Here is an 18,378-nt window from a genome sequence, read left to right as displayed (position 1 = left end):
AATGTTGTATTCAGCAAGACAATTGACTCGTCCTTACTACAAAGTTTTTGCAAATAAATCTCTGACAAACTTAAGGGCATATCAAAAAACCTGTGACTGACATTTTTTATTCCCAAATTTAGTGCTTTTAATTAGTTGCCTTCTGCATGTCCAGTCTTCCCCATCTGGCATTCAGTGGAAAACATGCTTCATTTTCTTTAGAAAGAAATTGCAGAAGATTTTTTTTTTTTCAAATGTCATTTGCTTCATTTGGGCTCAGGGATTTGGCTGGAAGGGGGTGATCAGGAAGTGGGAGGGAAGAGAGGAGGGAGACAGTGGAGAAAGGGCAGGGCCTGGGGTGGAGCAGGAGTGGAGTATGGGTGGGGCCCCAGGCAGAAGAGGTGGACTGGGGAGCTAGCTAGCCTCCCCAAGTGGCAGCTTCAACCACTGCCCATGACAGCAGGTAAGAGCAGGTTGGTTCCTGCACACCCAGCGCTTGCTGCAGTGTCCTTAGGCAGGGGCCGTATTCACAGAGTCAAATGCACTGGCGCGATGCATTCTGTGTGAGAGAGAGGGTATGGGAATCTCTGTGGGGAACTGTGACTCTCTGCCACCGTGACATCTCCGTATTCTTTGCTGCCTCATCCTTCCCCGCCCTGGGCTGCGAGCCCGGTGGCCATTGGGCATAGGGGTACCAGTTTAATAATACCGCATAAGTAGGGTGACCAGAAGTCCTGTTTTTAAAGGGACACTCCTGTTTTAGGGGACTTTTTCTTGTATAGGCGCCTATTACTCCCCACCCTGTGTCCTGTTTTTTCACAGTTGCTATCTGGTAACCCTATGCATAGGGCCTCATAAATCTTAAGGATGGCCCTGCTGCCCCCCCTTCCACTGAGCCTGCCCAATGCTGAGTCCACCCCTTCCTTCACAGCCCACCCTGTTGCAGGCACAGAGGGTGCTCGAGGCAAGCAACAGTGGTTCGTGCCTGGAGTGCTTAGCGCCAATAAACACACCAGGGTGGAGAAGCAAGCAAAGTTTATTTGAGATCTCAAAGCTGGGAGACTTAGCACGTCTCAGATCCAGCACACCTAATACAAGCGGCTTTTCTCTTTTAAGTTTTTTTTCCTCTTTCTTCTTTCTTCCCCCCGCCCTTCCTCCTCCTCCTTCCTTCCCTTGTTGCAATTACGTAAGCGCAGGTGCATTAAGTAATCTTGGCCCCGGCAGCTCGTTAGTAAGTTTTCCTTCTGCAAGTTATCTTGTCCTTCTGCTAAAGGTGCACAGGCATCATTATTTCTGCTTTAGACCAGTTAGAACTGTTGCAACTGATAACGGCTGTTACACCAGCCTTTAAGGGTCGATCTAAGAGTTCAAATATGGAGGGACTCTTGTTGCTGAGCCTAAACCAGCAAGGCTCCATACCCTTGTGGCCTTCCACCCTCCCGAGTTACTTAGGGTTAACTTAGTGACACCAACAATTCCCTCCTTTGAAAATACTCAACAATCTTTGGCTGAGTTTTCTCATACTCTGAGACAAGATATCGATTAAATGCATGGAGCTGGGGTTTTCAACAAGAGGTACATTGGGAGTTCTGGGGAACGGGGGCACAAAGCTTACAGAGGAGCATCTTAAAACAAGCTACTAGATAAGGGTGACCAACACAGCATCACCCCTTGAGGAGAAGATGCACAAGACCCCTCCATATTCCTCCCAGGTTGGGCAACCAACTCCAGAGGAGTCAAACGTGGTAGATTCCCTTTCTTGGCCTCCACTGCTCAAAAGCCTGTTCGGGCCGACAGGATGTGTTTGTTAATGCCTGTGCATTTTCTGGACATAAGTACAAGCATTCATCCCTATAAGGCGCACACCAGGCCCTGGGAAGCCACACTTCCACCCAGGAAGTGTCCACGTATGTCTCCATGATCAACAGATCAGATGGTATCTGATGCGTCTGTAAGGGCAGCGGGCCAGTCTGGTACTCAGATCACTCCGAATGGCCATCAGCTGGTCATTCAGGAAATCCCGAATTCCTAACATACTAGATTCCACTGCAATGCCTTCCCAGCCTCAGTGATATTCAATACCATCTTTCCTTGGTGTAGTACTATAATACACCTGTATTTAACTATTCTCAGGTACTTTCAAAAGGCATCAACATAATAGCATAGGAGGGGGAGTTACATTATTAGTCACTCTCCAGGACACAGGGCGCAGCCTGTAGAATAAACCCCAAAACCTCCAATCAATACCACATTCCCAAGCATGGGTCCCACAAATGTCCTCCCACCAGTGTTATAATCTTTGTTTCTTCACCAGGTCAGTTCTTAATGTCCTTTCTAGTCAGGAATCCTGGACTTTGGCAATTTCCGTGCAGTGAGTGTTCCTTCTTCTTTCCAAAACAGTCGGGTTTCAGCATCGTACAGGGGAGAGGTTACCAGCACATCACCCTGTAATGATTTTGATTCTTCTAGAAAAATTCAAAGGCTCAGTAGATCTGTCAGTGGACAAGGAGAGGTTACTAGCACTTCACCTTATTCTTTCCCCTGCTGTCCAGAAGGCACAGTGGAGCTAGAAGGAGAAATGGCTAATCATCAGTAGGAGAATTCTCCCGAGGTGGAGGGGTCTTTTTGCAGTGAGAATATGGGTACAGGCAGTCAGTCTCTGGCACTTCACAGTGGTTAGTAGTCAGCAGGACTTAATAAGGGCCTTCAGCATGGCCAAAGCAGTCTTTCGTTGGTGACCTTTACATCAATCCAGTTTCCTGGTTCCAAGGAGTGCAGGGCTGCTAGGGTCTCGGTAGCGCTTACTTACCTGTGAGAAAAGAACCTAACACATTTCATTATGCCTGGCAGTGTTTTGCAGATCTCATAGCTGTGTGGCAAATTCAAGCCCTCCTTTTCCTGGTTGTCAGTTAAGTCTTGACGTGAGCAGTGTCCTTGAGTGGAGTCAATGTCTTATCTATAGTCTGAGCTTGCTAGCTAATTATTTTTTTTCCCAGTTAACTCATTTTGTTTTTGTCCTTTCTTCCTTCTTGGCTCTTTTAACCTGCAAAGGGAACTTCCACTTACACACCTTTTCCCCAAAAATGAACACATAAACATGTCATTATACAGTACATTAGTCTTATTATCAATAATATGCCGCACATACCCTTTTACTAAAATAACCTTATTACAGAACTTTGGAGCAACAAGCAGAACAAGCACACCCACTTTGAGGAGTTCATTCAATTCAACCTCTAGTCCAATAGCTTCCACCATCCCAGCCACCTGGCTAGAAATCTGAGGTAGCCAGAAAGATCCCATGTACAATATGGGATGGGTTAAACTTTTCATGTCTTTGCTTCCAAGACTGTTGGTATGCAAATTTTAACAACATTTGCAATTAACAATTTGGCCAATGAAGTTTCTTTTCTTACTTAAGAAATGCATTACCTTTAGTATATTCACGTTCTCCTGATTTATCCAAACACTTTGTTTCAAGTTGAACAAGACAAGTATCTGCATTTTCATTTAACTCTTTTGTTTGATTTTAAACTAGACTATTTTATAAAATATTAAACACAACAATTCTGGCTACAAGACAAACACCACAAGACAGAACATAGAACACAAACATAATTCCTGTTGTGCCAGTAAATGCATGGTATATTGAATGCTGTTCAGCTGCATCAGTTTTCTCTGGTTATCTGAAAGACAAAAAAACAGAGGTCTACCCCTTCTGGGCAGACAACATCGCTTAAAATATACAATACCACTTGTTGACTTCAGGCAAACAGAGGAATTACCCCATATTTTCTTGTATTTGTTTTATAGGCAGCCCAGGTTTTCAATTACATAACACTGTATACATTCTTCAGCTAATTTAACTAAATTGTTCATAGCCAAACCAAATGATTGCAATCCAATAATTTCTTTGCCTGAATTTATTTACAAACATTTCACAGACACCAAGAACTTTTCTTCTAGCATTTTTTTCAAAGTTCAACTTGCTGTTCCCTCCAGCCACTACAGAGTTAACTTCTCACTCTCCCTTAAATCACTTGTTGTCTCCAACAGCCACTTTATCAACTAACTCACCATACCAAGTAAGTCCTGGGTATCTGAAATCCCCATGCTCACTTACTGACTCCTTCCTTCAACTACACACTTAAGTTTTCCAATCTGTTTTCCAATCTCTCTGTCTGTTGCCTGCCGTCTGGGCCGATCCTGCTTTTCTTGCTAAACCGTCCTCCATGGGCACAACTTGTTCCACTACCAGTTTAGCTAGGAGGGTGGCTTCTCAACTAGCCCCACCCCTCCTGGTCTCTTCCCTTAAACATTTTTACTCACAAGACTACCCGGTCCTTCCTCATGAGGCTTGCCACCTGGACAAAAACACATGGCCCATTGGGCAAAGGCCATTTATTTAACATATAATCCAAACCCCTTTAGAAGGTTTACCCAGAGACCCATCCATCTGTCTGCTGACACTTAAACACAAAAAAGAATTACACAGAGAGCAGAGGAAATTGCGTCTAAGCCAGGTTTTCCCACTTCTATACACTGACCGCTACAGGGGACGAGACAGAAGAATCTCAATTCGACCTCAGAGCTTCCTCGCACGCATGGCTTCCACTCTGAGGAATTACGAACGAGAGTTCAGTTCCGCCCACGCTCCTAACGCCAAACGAACAGAGCAGAAAAACAACAGTAACCGGTTAAACAGAACAGAACCAGAACCAGATAGCATTTCCTTATCCTATTAGGGCTCACTTTTACTCATGCAGTTCTCAACATATAATAACACGAGCAGTACCAAGCAAAGCAAACATAAAATAAACAAGGGTAAAACAAATAGAGGTGTAAATTCTGCAGGGCTCTCCCTTCTTAATTGCTCACCAAACTGTGACAATTTATGTTACCAATCTATCCCTCGTTTCAGGTGATCAGGCTGACACTACAGGATCATTGGGGAAGATAAGAAAAACACACCATATAACTGAATTTAAAGCTCCATTAATAAAATAATAAAACAACGGAGAGTGTTGGAACGCTCCACATCACTCAGAAAATTATGCCCCCAAGCCCTAAGCCCCTTTCATACTCACACACTACGTCCAGACTGGCCACTTCTGTATATAATGTTCAGAGAAGGGGAGAGGTGGATGGAGATTATCCTGTATACAGCTTGTCCAGAATTTCCAACATGCTTCCGCTCTTGGGAGGGCTCTTCTTTTACACCCTGGAATCTCCTGCGGCGTCTCTTTCAGAGATTCCAGTCCAGGTTGGCTGCCTCGTGGCTTCTTTGGTGTCACCAAGCCACACTGGCTCAGGGGTCACAAAGGCACGCTATTGGATCTTACTGGACAGTTAAGCTTTGCAAATGTAATCTCAGTTCTGTAACTTATATTGCCTTTGGTTCACCTCTGTCAATTTTCCTTTTTCCCACGGCAGCTGGGGCCGAAAGCAGTTTTCTTTGTACTTAGCATAGTCTGTGTTGATTATTGACCTTGAATGCAGAGTAAATTTCTTTTTATCCCTGGGCCAAGCTGAATTTCAAATTAACCCATTCTTTCCTCAATAGAAACAATTGCTCACGCTGTGTCAGGGTTTTAGGTGATTAAACACTCTAAATGTATGAGCTTATTCTAGATTGAAGTACCTTCTAGTGGGCATTCTTTAGATGGATTTTCACGCGTGTAAATATTCCAATTCTCTAAATTCCCGCAGGTTGATGAACCATAATGTACATACATATAAAATGCTGGGTTACCCTTAGGGGGTGAGATGGAATGTTTAGACTGTCCTCCACCCATTTTCAACTTACACACACAGGGAGGGTGCCCTGTCCGCGCTAGCGGCTCATAAACTAAGGATTTTTCCCTACAGGGTACTCATACAGGACTGGCTAACGAGGATGGCCACGACCCTCCTACACCTCCCTTTAGCAAAGAGCGTCGGCTAGTCTCTGGGAGACGGTGCCGCTTACTCTGATTGCATCCAGTTAGATGATCAGACTGTCAGTAGCCCACATGGAAAGGAAAGGGGGAGGGAAGATGAGTACACACACTCCTAGACCCAGGTAGCTTCCTCACCGGACGATGCCAGGCCAAGTCAGCCCACCATGGGTTGGACCTCCTAAAGATCCACTAGTTACCGGGCTTGCGTTAGAGTAGTCCTGGTCACGAGCTTTTGCTTCACAGGGTACTCTCTGCGTCTTCCGGTAACAGTCACTCACACTGGCCCCCAGTACCATTCTGCATCCAATCTTGCTTTTTAGCTACAACAGGGAGAGAGTGCACTAGGACATAGGGTCTCCCCTTTCTAGATAGGTCCCTCCTTTGTCCCTGCACTATCCCTAACCTACTTTTGAATCCTTGCACTCCGCCAGACAGAGGGAAGAACAGGAGCCACAGTGGGGGATTTTTACAAGAGCTCTCCATACAAACAGCTTCAGAAGCTACCCGTTCGCTGACAAAACAGGAGTAATTGGAGGATCGTGTTATAATTAAGTGATCCTTCTGGTGGCCACCTTTTCTGGTCCTCTAGTTGATAATGAGGCCAGTCTACTGTACAGAACTTTTGTAACCTATTTTTGGACATCGAATTCGATCCAAACACCTTCCAGTTTTCTAGAATGCATTCTAAGGGCGTACACTGTGCCCTGCCTGTACTCTGTCCCTACCCCATATCCTAGAGTGACACTGGGCGTCCCCAGGTCCTAACAGGCAAAAATCCAGACCACTGGACTGTTCCTACCTTATCCAAGGGACCGGTTCCTCACCGTCGCCCACAACTGCTTCTCCACTACTCGAGCGCGTTGCACTGTTGTGCCCTCTGGGGTCGCTCACACCGCGTCTCCGCCGAGGCTCCCGGTGAAGTCACCGGTGCGTGCTGGGCGTCGATCGTCGCCGCGGTCTGTCGGCCGCCAAGAGGGGTCCAGGCAAGGCTGATTTTAGCCTTGAAGCCCACCCAGGGATGCCAAAACTGTCGCAGGCACAGAGGGTGCTCGAGGCAAGCAACAGTGGTTCATGCCTGGAGTGCTTAGCGCCAATAAACACACCGGGGTGGAGAAGCAAGCAAAGTTTATTTGAGATCTCAAAACGGTGCTGGGAGACTTAGCACGTCTCAGATCCAGCACACCTAATACAAGCGGCTTTTCCCTTTTAAGTTTTTTTTTCCTCTTTCTTCTTTCTTCCCCCCGCCCTACCTCCTCCTCCTTCCTCCCCTTGTAGCAGTTACGTAAGCGCAGGTGCATTAAGTAATCTTGGCCCCGGCAGCTCGTTAGTAAGTTTTCCTTCTGCAAGTTATCTTGTCCTTCTGCTAAAGGTGCACAGGCTTCATTATTTCTGCTTTAGACCAGTTAGAACTGTTGCAACTGATAACGGCTGTTACACCAGGCCTTTTAGGTCGATTAAAGTTCAAATATGGAGGGACTCTTGTTTGCTGAGGCCTAAAACCAGGAAGGCTCCATACCCTTGTGGCCTTCCACCCTCCCGTGTTACTTAGGGTTATGCTTAGTGACACCAACAACCTTGTCCCCTGCCCTTGCCCCATCCCTCCTCTCACAGCCCAGCCCACCCCTCCCCACTGGCCTGGCCCCTCCTCCCACAGCTTGGACCCCACCTGCACTGGTCCTCCACCTCTTCCCCCAATCTGCCCCATGCTGACTGACTCCCACATCTCTCATATTTCATACACCCACACTGGCCCTGCCCGTGCCCCACCTCGCACAGCCAGGCCCCACCCTTTCTGCCCTGCCCCTCCCTCCCCTACAGTTTGGCTCCACCTCCACATTGACTGCACCCCTGCCAGTGGTTTCCATCGGTTGCCCCACTCCACATCTCAGGGAGCCTCTGGCCTTTGTTAACCCAATCACCTGTCTCACTATAACTGCCCTCAGGCCTGGAGAACACCAGAGTGCTAGGCTAAGGACAGCTGGTAAACTGAGGCAGCTTCTCCTCTGGGACCAGAGGGTCTGGGATTTCAATGGGGATCCAGTGACCAGAGGGTGCACAGCACAGGGGGTCATGTTTTCAAGGCACTTGAGGGTCCATTGTTGACCTGCAGGGCACAGGCAGCACTGGCACAGCCTGTAGGCGTGTGCAGCTGACAGGCTGGTGGGGTTGGGGAGCTTCCACCCAACTGGTGCAGGCAAGACTCCCTAGTGCTGACAGCCCTGGGTGCTCTGAGAAGCATCAAACCCACATACTGGCACAGTCAGCCCCAGATATCACAGCGGGGGAGAGACAGTGGGAGCTGCATGATGCCAGGTGTCCACACTGCCAGGACACAGTCCATAGATGCCATTGCTGCGGGTTACCAGACTTCCTCTTCAGCTGTACACAGCCCCTAGCGCACTGCACCAGCCCCTGGGCTGGGCACTCGGACAGGGTGGAAGGGAATGTGTCTTTGCTGAGGGGAAAGTCCAGGCGGTGTCCACACCATGCCCTCCCTACACACTCCAGCATCCCTGCTGCTCCTGCACCAGTCCCTGCCCTGGCGACGCTCTGGCGTTTCCGCTGCCCACCTGCGCCCTGGTGGAGCTCCGGTATCCCCGCTGTCCAAGCGGAGCTCTTGTGACGGTGACCCGCCTGGCAGTGGCTCAGGCGTGTCTGTGCCTTTAAGAGGCTGAGCCAGGAAGCAGCTGTTCAAGGACTTGCCGTTTCCTGCTCTCCTTGCGCTGCTTCTCAGGCGATTGTGTGGGCACCGGTTGGCTGGGTAAGTGCTGCCCCGGCGCCCCGCTGGGCCAGGCAGGTTCACCAGTCCCACCCCCCGGGCATGAGCCGAGGCAGCCGTGTTATTCCCCGCCTCAGGGCTTGTTCGGGCAGGGAGTGGTGGCTGGAGCAGAGGGCTGGGAGGCAGGTTCTGTTCGGGTCCAAGAGGGGCTGAGCGTGGCCTGGTTGTGCGGGGCCTTGCCTTGCTTTCCCTCTGCCCATGGGCACAGGACCCAGGCACGGGGCGGGGATGTTTTTGTCCCCATATGTGTGGGTTTCTGGCGCCTGCCCCCTCCTCCTACTGGCATCACTCTGTAAGGCCCGTGCCCTGGTGTCCCTAGGGCCTTGCTGCTGTGCTGTGCTCTGACTAGCTCGGTGCCCTGCAGGCCCCCATGAGGCGATGTGTAGTGGGGTGTGTGGCAGACCCCTGCCCGTGCCGAGTGGGAGTCTAGAGGACTCCCCTTCCTACTGCATGGTGCCTATGCCCCCTGACCCAGCAGGTGTGCTGTCCTTGTGCAGCGGGGTATCAGCCAGTCTGAGGGAGGCCACTGATTGCTTCAGTGACCTTCATGCCAGCAGCTTCTTGTGCCATGTGCCCAACTTCTGCAGGGGTGGGTTGGTCTTTGCTGTCCCACAGCAGGGCAGTGCTATGTCTGTAGCTCTATAAGGCTGCTGTGACGTGCTGGGATGAGGGTGCTGCCAAGCTAGCCCTGGGGGCTAGGAAGGGATTGGCCTCAGCTCCCTTCCCTCAGCCACAGTCTTTGCTCCCATCTGTCCCTGTGTGGTAGGTGGGCTTGCTGGATGTCACGGGGCGTGGCATGGGGACCTGCCCAGCAGTGCCATCTAAGGCTGCTGCCCCGGGGTTGGGGAGCTCATGGAACAGGGCCACCCAGAGGATTCAGGGGGCCTGGGGTCTTTGGTGGTGGGGGACTTCCGCTTTGGTGGTAATTCGGCGGCGGGGGGTCCTTCCGCTCCGGGACCCGCCACCAAAGTGCCCCGAAGACCTGCGGCAGCATCTCCCCGCCGCCGAATTACCACCGAGGACCCGCTACTGAAATGCCAGGTCTCGCTTCGGCTGTAATTCGGTGGTGGTGGGGTCCTTCTGCCCCGGACGGAAGGACCCCCTGCTGCTGAAGACCCAGAGCAGAAGAAGCTCCAGGGGCCTGGGCCCTGTGAGAGTTTTCCGGGGCCCCTGGAGTGAGTGAAGGACCCCACTCGAGGGGCCCTGAAAAACTCTCATGGGGACCCCTGCGGGGCCTGGGGCAAATTGCCCCACTTGCCTCCCACCCCTGGGCAGCCCTGTCATGGAATGCAACCCACTTTGTCATTGGCAGCAGCTCCCCTCCCATTGTTGGCCTTTCACTTTCACTTTCCTGACAGTCACAGGGCAGCGTCTGCTGCGGCGGGGCTGAGCTAGGGTGCCAGAATAGAGCTGCCTTTCCCTCCTCACGGCCAAACCCCTGGCTGCGTTCTGCCGGGAGATGCTGGAGATGGGATTGGTGCCCCTGAGCCCGCCAATCTGTGGCAGGGAGCATCCACTATCTCATGGGGTGCATTCCAGCATCCTGAGTGCCCGCTGCCCTGGTATGGCCAATGGGCTGGCTCCTTCTGGCTGCAGCCCTGAGTGACATCTGTGATCCCCTTGGGTGCTCTGCACCATGGCTCTAGCCCAGCTTGGGTGCCAGCCTCCTGCCAATCTCCCCCATCTCTCTGGACAGGCTCTGCTGTCCACAGCCCTGTGTTAGCTGCCAGCTCTGGGACCCAGAGAGAGGAGCTGCCAACCCACAGCTGGGGGCTGGGCAGGGCTGGAGCTGGACAGCTCTAGGGGCCCTGGGCAGCCTGGCTGGCTGCGTGGAGCATCCCACTGCCCTTTGCAGCCAGGAAGTGGAGCCACTAGTCCCAGTGGAGGACTAGAAGCAGGGCCCAGGAGTCCTGGCCCCCAGCCTGCTTCTTTTCTTATGCAGGGCTGAGCACAGCCGGACCTACCTCACCCACGTCTGCACTGGGCAGAAGCAGCATGAGGCGCTTCGAGAGCCTGGGCGAGATCGACGAGGGCCTGTACTCACGGCAGCTGTGAGTGCTGGGTCTGGAGATCAGGGGGCACCTGGGGTCAGCCAAGGAGCATGCCAGATGCAGTGCCCCAGTGTGGGTGTGATGGGGTGGGGCTAGTGTGACAGGGCCATAGTGGGGGAGGGGTCAGGGGCACTGGTGTGGTGGGGACATGGTGGAGTAGGGGCTGTGCCAGCTGCATGTTCTCTCCCCCATATGCCCACTGTGCTTGCTCCATAGCTATGTGCTGGGCCATAAAGCCATGCGGAGACTGGCAAAAACTGCTGTGCTGGTGTCGGGGATGAAGGGCCTGGGTGTGGAGATTGCCAAGAACATCATCCTGGCTGGGGTCAAATCCGTCACTGTGCATGACCCAGGCAACACCCAATGGAGTGACCTCTCCTCGCAGGTACCCGAGGTGGGGGGACAGGGCTTGGGGTCCCTCCTTTCTGGGGGCATGTACCTCCCAGCCTTGACTGGCCTGTGTTCATCCTGTGTTCTGGGGCTGGGATGCCACCAGGGCCCAAGCACACCCATCTACTTGCCTGGTGCCAACCTGTTGGCAGCAGCTGCCACTCAGGAACTGCTCTGGTGGAGACCAGGGCACTGAGAGGGACTCTGCTTCTGATGAGAATTGCACCAAGACTAGCAACAGACATTTTTCCACAGTAGCTCTGTCCTGCCTCTGCAATTGGCGGCAGTGATTACCGGAGTGCTCAGTGACAGCCTCACCTGCTGACTCCCTGCAGCTGTCCCCCAAAACCTGATGGAAGCCGCATTAAGCCTGAGTGCTTCCGTCAATCCTGTCCCCAGTGCCTGGCTCTCCCAAGTACAGTGGAACGCCAAGAAGATCCAGCCCTGCACAGGTGTGGGGCCACAGTTTGGCACCATCTCCTCCTGGCCCTGCACCGCCAGCCCGCTTTGACTTGGCCACAGACTGGGGTGGGTCAGGCCCAAAGAAGGAGATTTTTAACAACCAATGTGATTATTACTCTCCCTTCTGGCTGGGGTGGGTGCAGGCTGGCTCAGGCCCAGCCCTCGGGTATCATTCAGTTTAACCTACTGACCAGGTTCAAGCGCTTACTTTGGAGATCCTCACCCCAGCCAGGCTAGGTTTTCCCTTCAGTCCGTGCTTGGGGCTCTCGGCCATAGCACCGTGCAGCTCAGGGTCAGTTTCTGCTGGGAATTTTTCTGGCTTTTCAAACAGCCTGGATTGCAGGAGGGCTGGTGCTGTGCAAAGGGGAGATCTGGATGGGGGGATCCCTCTCCCTAAATCCCCATGTCTCTTCTTTGTAAAGACTTCCCCTGCACCAGCCCCGCTCTCCAGAGTGCTTGCTGAGGGTGTGAGGAGCCAAGGCTGCAGTGCCATGGGCAGCCTGTGCAGCCGTGATGCTCAAGGCCAGCTGCTAATGTCCCCCGAAGCACTGGGTGGTGCCCAAGTGAGCACTGTGACTGGGGAGGCACGAGGGGACTGTGTGCCACGTGGCCAAAGCTCAGCCCATCAGTACAGAGGTTGCGGCTGTGTCCCGTTACAGCAGAGGAGGGTTTCTTCCTGGCCATGGGCACTCCTCATTTGGGGCTATCTCTGCAGTTCTTTCTGTCTGAGAGCGACGTGGGCCGGAACCGAGCCGTGGTCTCCCAGCAGCACCTGGCAGAGCTCAACAGCTATGTGCCTGTGACAGCCTACACCAAGGAGCTGTCCGAGAGCTTCCTGGCAGCCTTCCAGGTGAGGAGGGGCCGTGGCTTGGGCACTCGCATCTGTGGGCTTGCAGGGGCCTCAAGCAGGCAGGAGCGTGGAGCAGCCGGGAGCTGAGGCTTGGCAGGTGTCACTCAGCTTCTGGAAACGGCCAGAATAACCAGCCTGAGTCTTGAGATGGGGAGGATCCACAGCTGAGTCTGAGGGTGGCGGGAGCTGGGGGTGGGGGGGTCTAAGTGGCAGTCTGGGGTGCGGTCCCAGCTGAGCCTAGCGGGGCAGTCTGGGGTGGGGTCCCAGCTGAACTAGGGTTGCCAGGCATCCGTTTTTTGACTGGAACGCCCAGTTGAAAAGAGACCCTGGTGATTCTGGTTGGCGCTGCTGACCAGGTCATTAAAAGTCTGGTTGGTGCAGGGCTGGCAGGCTCCCTACCTGGCTCTGTGTGGCTCTTGGAAGAGGCCAGCATGTTTGACTCTTAGGCACGGGGTGGCCACGGGGGCTCCGCACTCTGACCACTGGCTCTGCAGCTCCCATTGGCCAGGAACTGCGGCTAATGGGAGCTGCAGGGGAGCACCTGTGGGCAGAGGCAGCATGTGGAGCCCCCTGTGGCTGCTCCTGTACCTGGGAGCTGAGGGACATGCCAACTGTTTCCGGGAGCTGCCTGAGGTCTGCGCCTCCTGGAGCCTGCACCCTGAACTCTCTCCTGTGTCCCAACCCCAGGCCTCAGCATCCTCCAGCACCCCAAACCCCTCATCCCTGACCCCACCTCAGAGCCAGCACCCCCCAGCTGGAGGCCTCACCCCCTCTCACACCTCAACTTTCTGTCCCAGCCCCGTGAAAGGAAATGACGTTTGGGGAGAGTGAGCAATGGAGGGAGGTGGGATGGAGTGAGAAGAAGGCGGGGCCTCGAAGAAAGGGTGGGTCAGGAGCAGGGCTTCAGGGAAGGGGCGCGCAGGGCAAGGGTGTTCAGTTTTGTGCGATTAGAATGTTGAAAACCCTAAGCTGAGCCCAGGGGGTGGGGAATCTGGGGAGTGATCCCATCTGAGGCTGGGGTGGCAGGGAGTCTTGTGTCAGGTCCCAGCTGAGGGCTGGCTGTAGCTTTCTGAGTTCCTAAACAAACAATTTTGGGATTGCTTCTCCCTGCAAAGAACAATCCAGGTATTTACGTAGGGCTTGCACAAATGGCCATGTGAGTGCCTCCTTTTGGGCCTGCAGCACACTGACCCATCTGGCTGGCACTGCCCAGCGGCTGGCAGGGGGAGTGAAGTTCCCATCTAGCTAATGCCAAAGCCAGTTGAGTGGCTGTGAAGCAGCATCAGGGAGACATGCTGGCCCAGGAGATGTAGCACTGGGCTTGGAGGACTCTTCCTGGGGGGCACAGCCACCCCTGAGGCAGATCTCGGTTGCACTAATGCTGGGTCTTGGCTCAGGTTGTGGTTCTGAGCAACTCGCCACTGGAGGAACAGCTCCGCATCAGCGACATCTGCCATGGCCGCAGCATCCGCTTCGTTCTGGCTGACACCAAGGGGCTGGCCGGGTAAGCATAAGATGCTACCTGCACTGCTGAGACACACGCATGCCAGGTGCTCTGCAGCAGGGGGTGCCATGGGGGCTGGGTAGGGGCGGTGGCTGTGTGGGGAGCCCCCGACTAGCCCAGTCCCAGCCTCTCCCAGCAGGGGGTGCTGTGGGGAGGGAGGTGCACTGGCTAGGGGTGCTGACTCAGCCCCTGCTCCTGCCTCTAGGCAGCTGTTCTGTGACTTTGGGGAGAACTTTGTGGTCGACGAACCCTCGGAGGCTGAGCCTGTCTGCGCCTATGTCCAGCACGTCTCGCAGGTACAGCCAGGCCGAGCGCCTTCGCTGGGGCCTCGGCCGGGCACCTGGGGAAGCCTGTCCCCCGCCCCCCCCCCGCTGCCCGCCCTCAGGGCCCAGGCCCCCAACCAGGAGTCACCTGGGCACCACAGAGGGAATCCCAAGAGGCATGAGTTCATCCCTTGCCCACCCTGGCTCCCCCTGTCCTTTCTGCTTAGCTATTCTCAGGTGAGAGCTCCAGCTTCTGCCAGGGCAACCCCTCAAGCCTTCGCTCTTGGGCAGGCTGTGTGTCCAGCAACCCTGCGGAGCCATGTGATCCGGCTCCCTCTGGGCTGTGGGTCCCTGTCCTGGTGACTGGCTCTGCCACTGTTTCCTCAGCGTCTCCATCTTACAAGTCGGCCTTGGCCAGTCCTCCGTGACTGGCCCCCTGCTCCGGCTAGACCACTGGGTGATGCCCACACACGCCCACCCTGGGCGATGCCCACACACCTGTGAGACTCCCTGGTGTTGCCCACATGTCCTCCCCCCCAGGCAACGCCCACATGTCCATGTTCTCCCTCCACCTCTGAGAGCACGCAGGCCTTTTCCACCCTAGGGAACAATGCGACATATGGGGAAACTGAGGCACACATGGGCTTTGTAAAAATATTACAAAAATTCCCACCTTATCACGCCTTCCCCCACCCCGTAGCCCTCTCTCTATGTGGGTTGCCCCAGGGTCATCCTTCCTCCGTAACCCCCTTGCTATGTTGCCCAAGTCGGGTTGCTGACCCCTTCTCTTTCCCCAGGGCATGCCTGGGGTGGTGACCTGCAGGGACGGGCAGGGCCATGGCCATGGCTTTGCAGATGGCGACTTTGTGACATTCTCGGACGTGGAGGGCATGAGCCAGCTGAATGGCTGCAAGCCCCGTGCCATCCGTGTTCTGGGTGAGCCCTCGCTGGCTGGGGCCAGGAGAGCACAGGGTCAGGGATTCCAGGGCTGGAGAGCATTGGGGGGGATCCTGTGACGCAGTAGGGAATGGGATGGATTGACCTGGGAATGTTGTTTAGTTTTACTGAGACTGTCTGCATGGGGAATGGGAGAGCAGGGGATGACTTTAGGTGAGGGACGGTATCTGAGCCTGTAACCTGAGCCAAGAAGGGGTGGGGAGGGGGCAGAGAGAGCCTGCTGGAGTGGGTTTTGGTTTCAGTTTTGGGATGGCTGGGAAGAAGCAGGGAACTCCAAGTCTGGGGTCTAAAATCCTTGCACCCCAGAGCGACCTGGCTGAGGGGTTCTGGTTTGTACCTACAAGCCCTGCCTGGGACTGCGTGTTCCTGTCGTCTAATAGACCTTCTGTTTTACTGGCTGGCTGAGGGTCACAGTGAATTGCAGAAAGTGGGGGGTGCAGGGCCCTGACTCCCCCACACTCAGTGACAGAGCCCTCTCTGAGAACCAGGGAGCATTGGGGGGGACCCTGCTCTGGGGGGAGGCCACTGCAATGGGGACTGAGATGTAGCTTTTCACTGAAAGTCACTAGCCCCACCTCTCCACGGGCGGGGGGGGGGGCAGAGAGGGATGAGGGCTTCCCTGCTGGCTCCCTGCTTTTAGCCCAGCCCCGTGTGGGGGCTGTTGGGCTCCGACCAACCCTGGGCTGGTATGAGTCCCCTAGTGCCAAAGCTAGGCTGGCCTTGAGCTCCTGGGTCTGGGTTGGGCCCTGAGCAGGTCTGGGCCAAACCGAGATGGCAGAGATGCCTTTACACACAGGCCTTGCCCAGTTGCCACAGACTGTGGGGCCCCAGGGGTGGGGCCCCAGGCTTACAGAGCCGGGGATGAGTTGTGGGGACTCAGGGCCTCCCCTCACACAGGCACTGCCTCCCCCAGATGAGTTCACACTGGAGATTGGGGACACCGGCTCCTTTGCCCCATACCAGCGTGGTGGAGTCATCACCCAGGTGAAGGTGCCACAGCTGCACTCCTACGTGAGTATGCCCCCAGCTGAGCCCCCCGCCCGCTCCCTGCAGCATGGTGTATCCTGCTGAGGCCCCCACCCGCTCCCTGCAGCACAGCACCCCCTGCTGAGCCTCTTCCCCACTCCAGCCTCCACCGCGCCCCCTAGCTCTACACTGGGGCATTGGGGTCAGCGCAGCGCCCCCTGAGTCTCTCACCTCTATGGAGAACCCTTTGTGATTGATGAAATGCTCCGAGCCAGGCCTGTCTTCCCCCTGGCCCCAGTGCAGGTGGAAGGATTTGGCTGTGTATGTAGCTGGGAGCCCCTGNCCGCAGGGCCCCCCCGTGGCTGGCCAACCCCCCCATGGTCCCTTTTGCAGCTAGCTGGGCCCTACAACTCTGTGACCCCCTCTCCCCTCCCGGAGCTCCCATGGCTGGCTGGGCCCCCCACTCAGCCCCCAGTTTTCTCCCGCATGGCTGGGACGCCCACTCTGCCCGCCCCGGGGCTGGCCGGGCTGCCGTATGGCTGGCTGGGCTGCCCAACTCCCACCCCTCACAGATGGCCAGCCCCCCCCCCCCGCTTGCTCCTTGCTCTCCCCCTCCCACAGCTGTCCATGCGCCTTCCCCACAAATGGGTGCAGTGTTACAAACTGCTGCCCATGAGAATTTGCTGCTTTGCTGGGAACAAACATGTCCTTGCGGATGCTCAGTAACTTGTGCTGGAGTTGCTGGCCTCACACTGCCCCCATGGGGGGACCTCCTGTTCCCTGGGTCTGGAGCGGAAGGGCCAGGCTGTGGCCAAACTGACTGACTGCACAGCAGGGGCAAACTGCTGGAGTCAGAGGTGGGAGAGGGGCCAAATCAGGGCTGAGGTTAGGAGCCGGGGCACTGCCAGCTTGGGGCAGAAGGAGTAACAGTTACCTGGCGGGTGGGGGGGGGGCGTTTGGTGTGTGGGGGTGTCAAGGCTGAATCCCCACTCTGTCACTCTGAGTGCAGGAAGTGGGGGCCTGCAAGAATTCTAAAAATTAATACTGGCATCTCCAGGGTTGTATTAAACTCCCAAGGTTACAGCTTTTCTCTAACTTTGGCTTGGTAAACGCTGCCACCACCCAAATGCAAAAAAACCCCTTAGACCCAGGAAGGAGCACTTAGGAATTCTTCCCTGTGGGGTACCCTGAAGCCCTTTCACCCCACCCCCCTCCAAGGAAGAGTTGAGAATGAAAACAAAGGAAATTAGCTGTTGCCACCAGCTAGTCAAACAATGTATGCACAAATCTCTTAGGACACCAAAAATCCAATTATCTTCTTAAAAAAGGCAAATTTGTATTTAAAAACAAAAAGAAAGAAAATACATATGGAACTTGGGGTTTTGCTAGATTTTAAAAGAGCAATTCCAAAAATCAAATGCCCAAAATAGCTTTCTTGGGGATTCAGCTTAAAGGTTACAAGCAAACAAAGCATCTGAGGTTAACACAGAGGAGTCCACAAGCCAATAAGAAATAACCCTAATCATGTCTTTTTAGACATTCCCTAATTGTACTTACATATCTGAAGCTTCAGATAAGTAGGTTTGAGGTATGAATTGATAAGCTGCTTACAACATTGTTGCTCTGTCCCTGCAGCCCAGAGAACAACATACAAAGGGAAAGTTTATTTCCCAATTTTAAAAAGCTCTACCTTCCCATTGGCTCTTTTGGTCAGGTGCCCACTTCCTTTTCTTTTACCTGTGGGCTTGTTAACCCTTTACAGGTAAAGCAAGTAGAGAACAGACCAAGAGGGATTTTACAGCTAACTGGCTGGCTGGGTGTCCATTAAAGAGAGCTACTCCCCTCCCCCACCCATATATCACAGGGGAGCAGAGGGGCTTTTTGTTTCCTGTGCCAGGACAGTGCAGCTCAGCTCCTGTCTCCCAGGGCCATGCTGCCTAGCCAAGGCAGCTCTGCCTCAGCCGCTGGGATGTGCTGGGTGGCTGAAGGAGACTCCACTCAGTGCTGTATTTTGCCCCCCCAAAAGTGACAGTTGTCAGCCATGGTTTAGTGTATATGGCATCCCTGCTCAGCTTCTCTTTCTGCAGAACACCCGTCACAAATTTGCCTTGGCCGCTGTTCTTGTTCCAGCATGCTGCTGCCAGGCCAGTATCACTCCTGGCCATTCTTTATTTGAAAATGTTACCCTGATTTCCCTTGGCACTTCATCTTGGGCCGTCCTTACTTGGGGGGGGGGGG

General features: G+C 54.2%; 1 protein-coding gene and 1 long non-coding RNA gene across 3 annotated transcripts in view; one reads left to right on the top strand and one right to left on the bottom strand.

Moving 5' to 3' along the window:
• Positions 1 to 18,378, bottom strand: part of LOC142047841 (uncharacterized) — a 319,231-nt gene that overhangs the window by 11,785 nt on the left and 289,068 nt on the right. The gene's annotated exons all lie outside the window — the stretch shown is intronic.
• UBA7 (ubiquitin like modifier activating enzyme 7) overlaps positions 8,575 to 18,378 on the top strand; it is a 59,701-nt gene continuing 49,897 nt past the window's right edge. For both annotated transcript variants that reach the window (XM_032792275.1, XM_032792274.2), the window contains exons 1-8: positions 8,575 to 8,679; positions 10,640 to 10,748; positions 10,965 to 11,133; positions 12,316 to 12,450; positions 13,848 to 13,954; positions 14,160 to 14,250; positions 15,015 to 15,153; positions 16,088 to 16,185. In XM_032792275.1, coding sequence (XP_032648166.1) covers positions 10,693 to 10,748; positions 10,965 to 11,133; positions 12,316 to 12,450; positions 13,848 to 13,954; positions 14,160 to 14,250; positions 15,015 to 15,153; positions 16,088 to 16,185 — 795 coding nt within the window. In that variant the 5' untranslated portion in view covers positions 8,575 to 8,679; positions 10,640 to 10,692. The remainder of the gene's footprint in view (positions 8,680 to 10,639; positions 10,749 to 10,964; positions 11,134 to 12,315; positions 12,451 to 13,847; positions 13,955 to 14,159; positions 14,251 to 15,014; positions 15,154 to 16,087; positions 16,186 to 18,378) is intronic.

Source organism: Chelonoidis abingdonii, chromosome 16 (assembly GCF_003597395.2).
Source record: "Chelonoidis abingdonii isolate Lonesome George chromosome 16, CheloAbing_2.0, whole genome shotgun sequence".
Lineage (NCBI taxonomy): Eukaryota > Metazoa > Chordata > Testudines > Testudinidae > Chelonoidis > Chelonoidis abingdonii.
The sequence above is the reverse complement of the archived record's forward strand: the minus strand, read 5'-3'. Positions and strand labels throughout refer to the sequence as shown.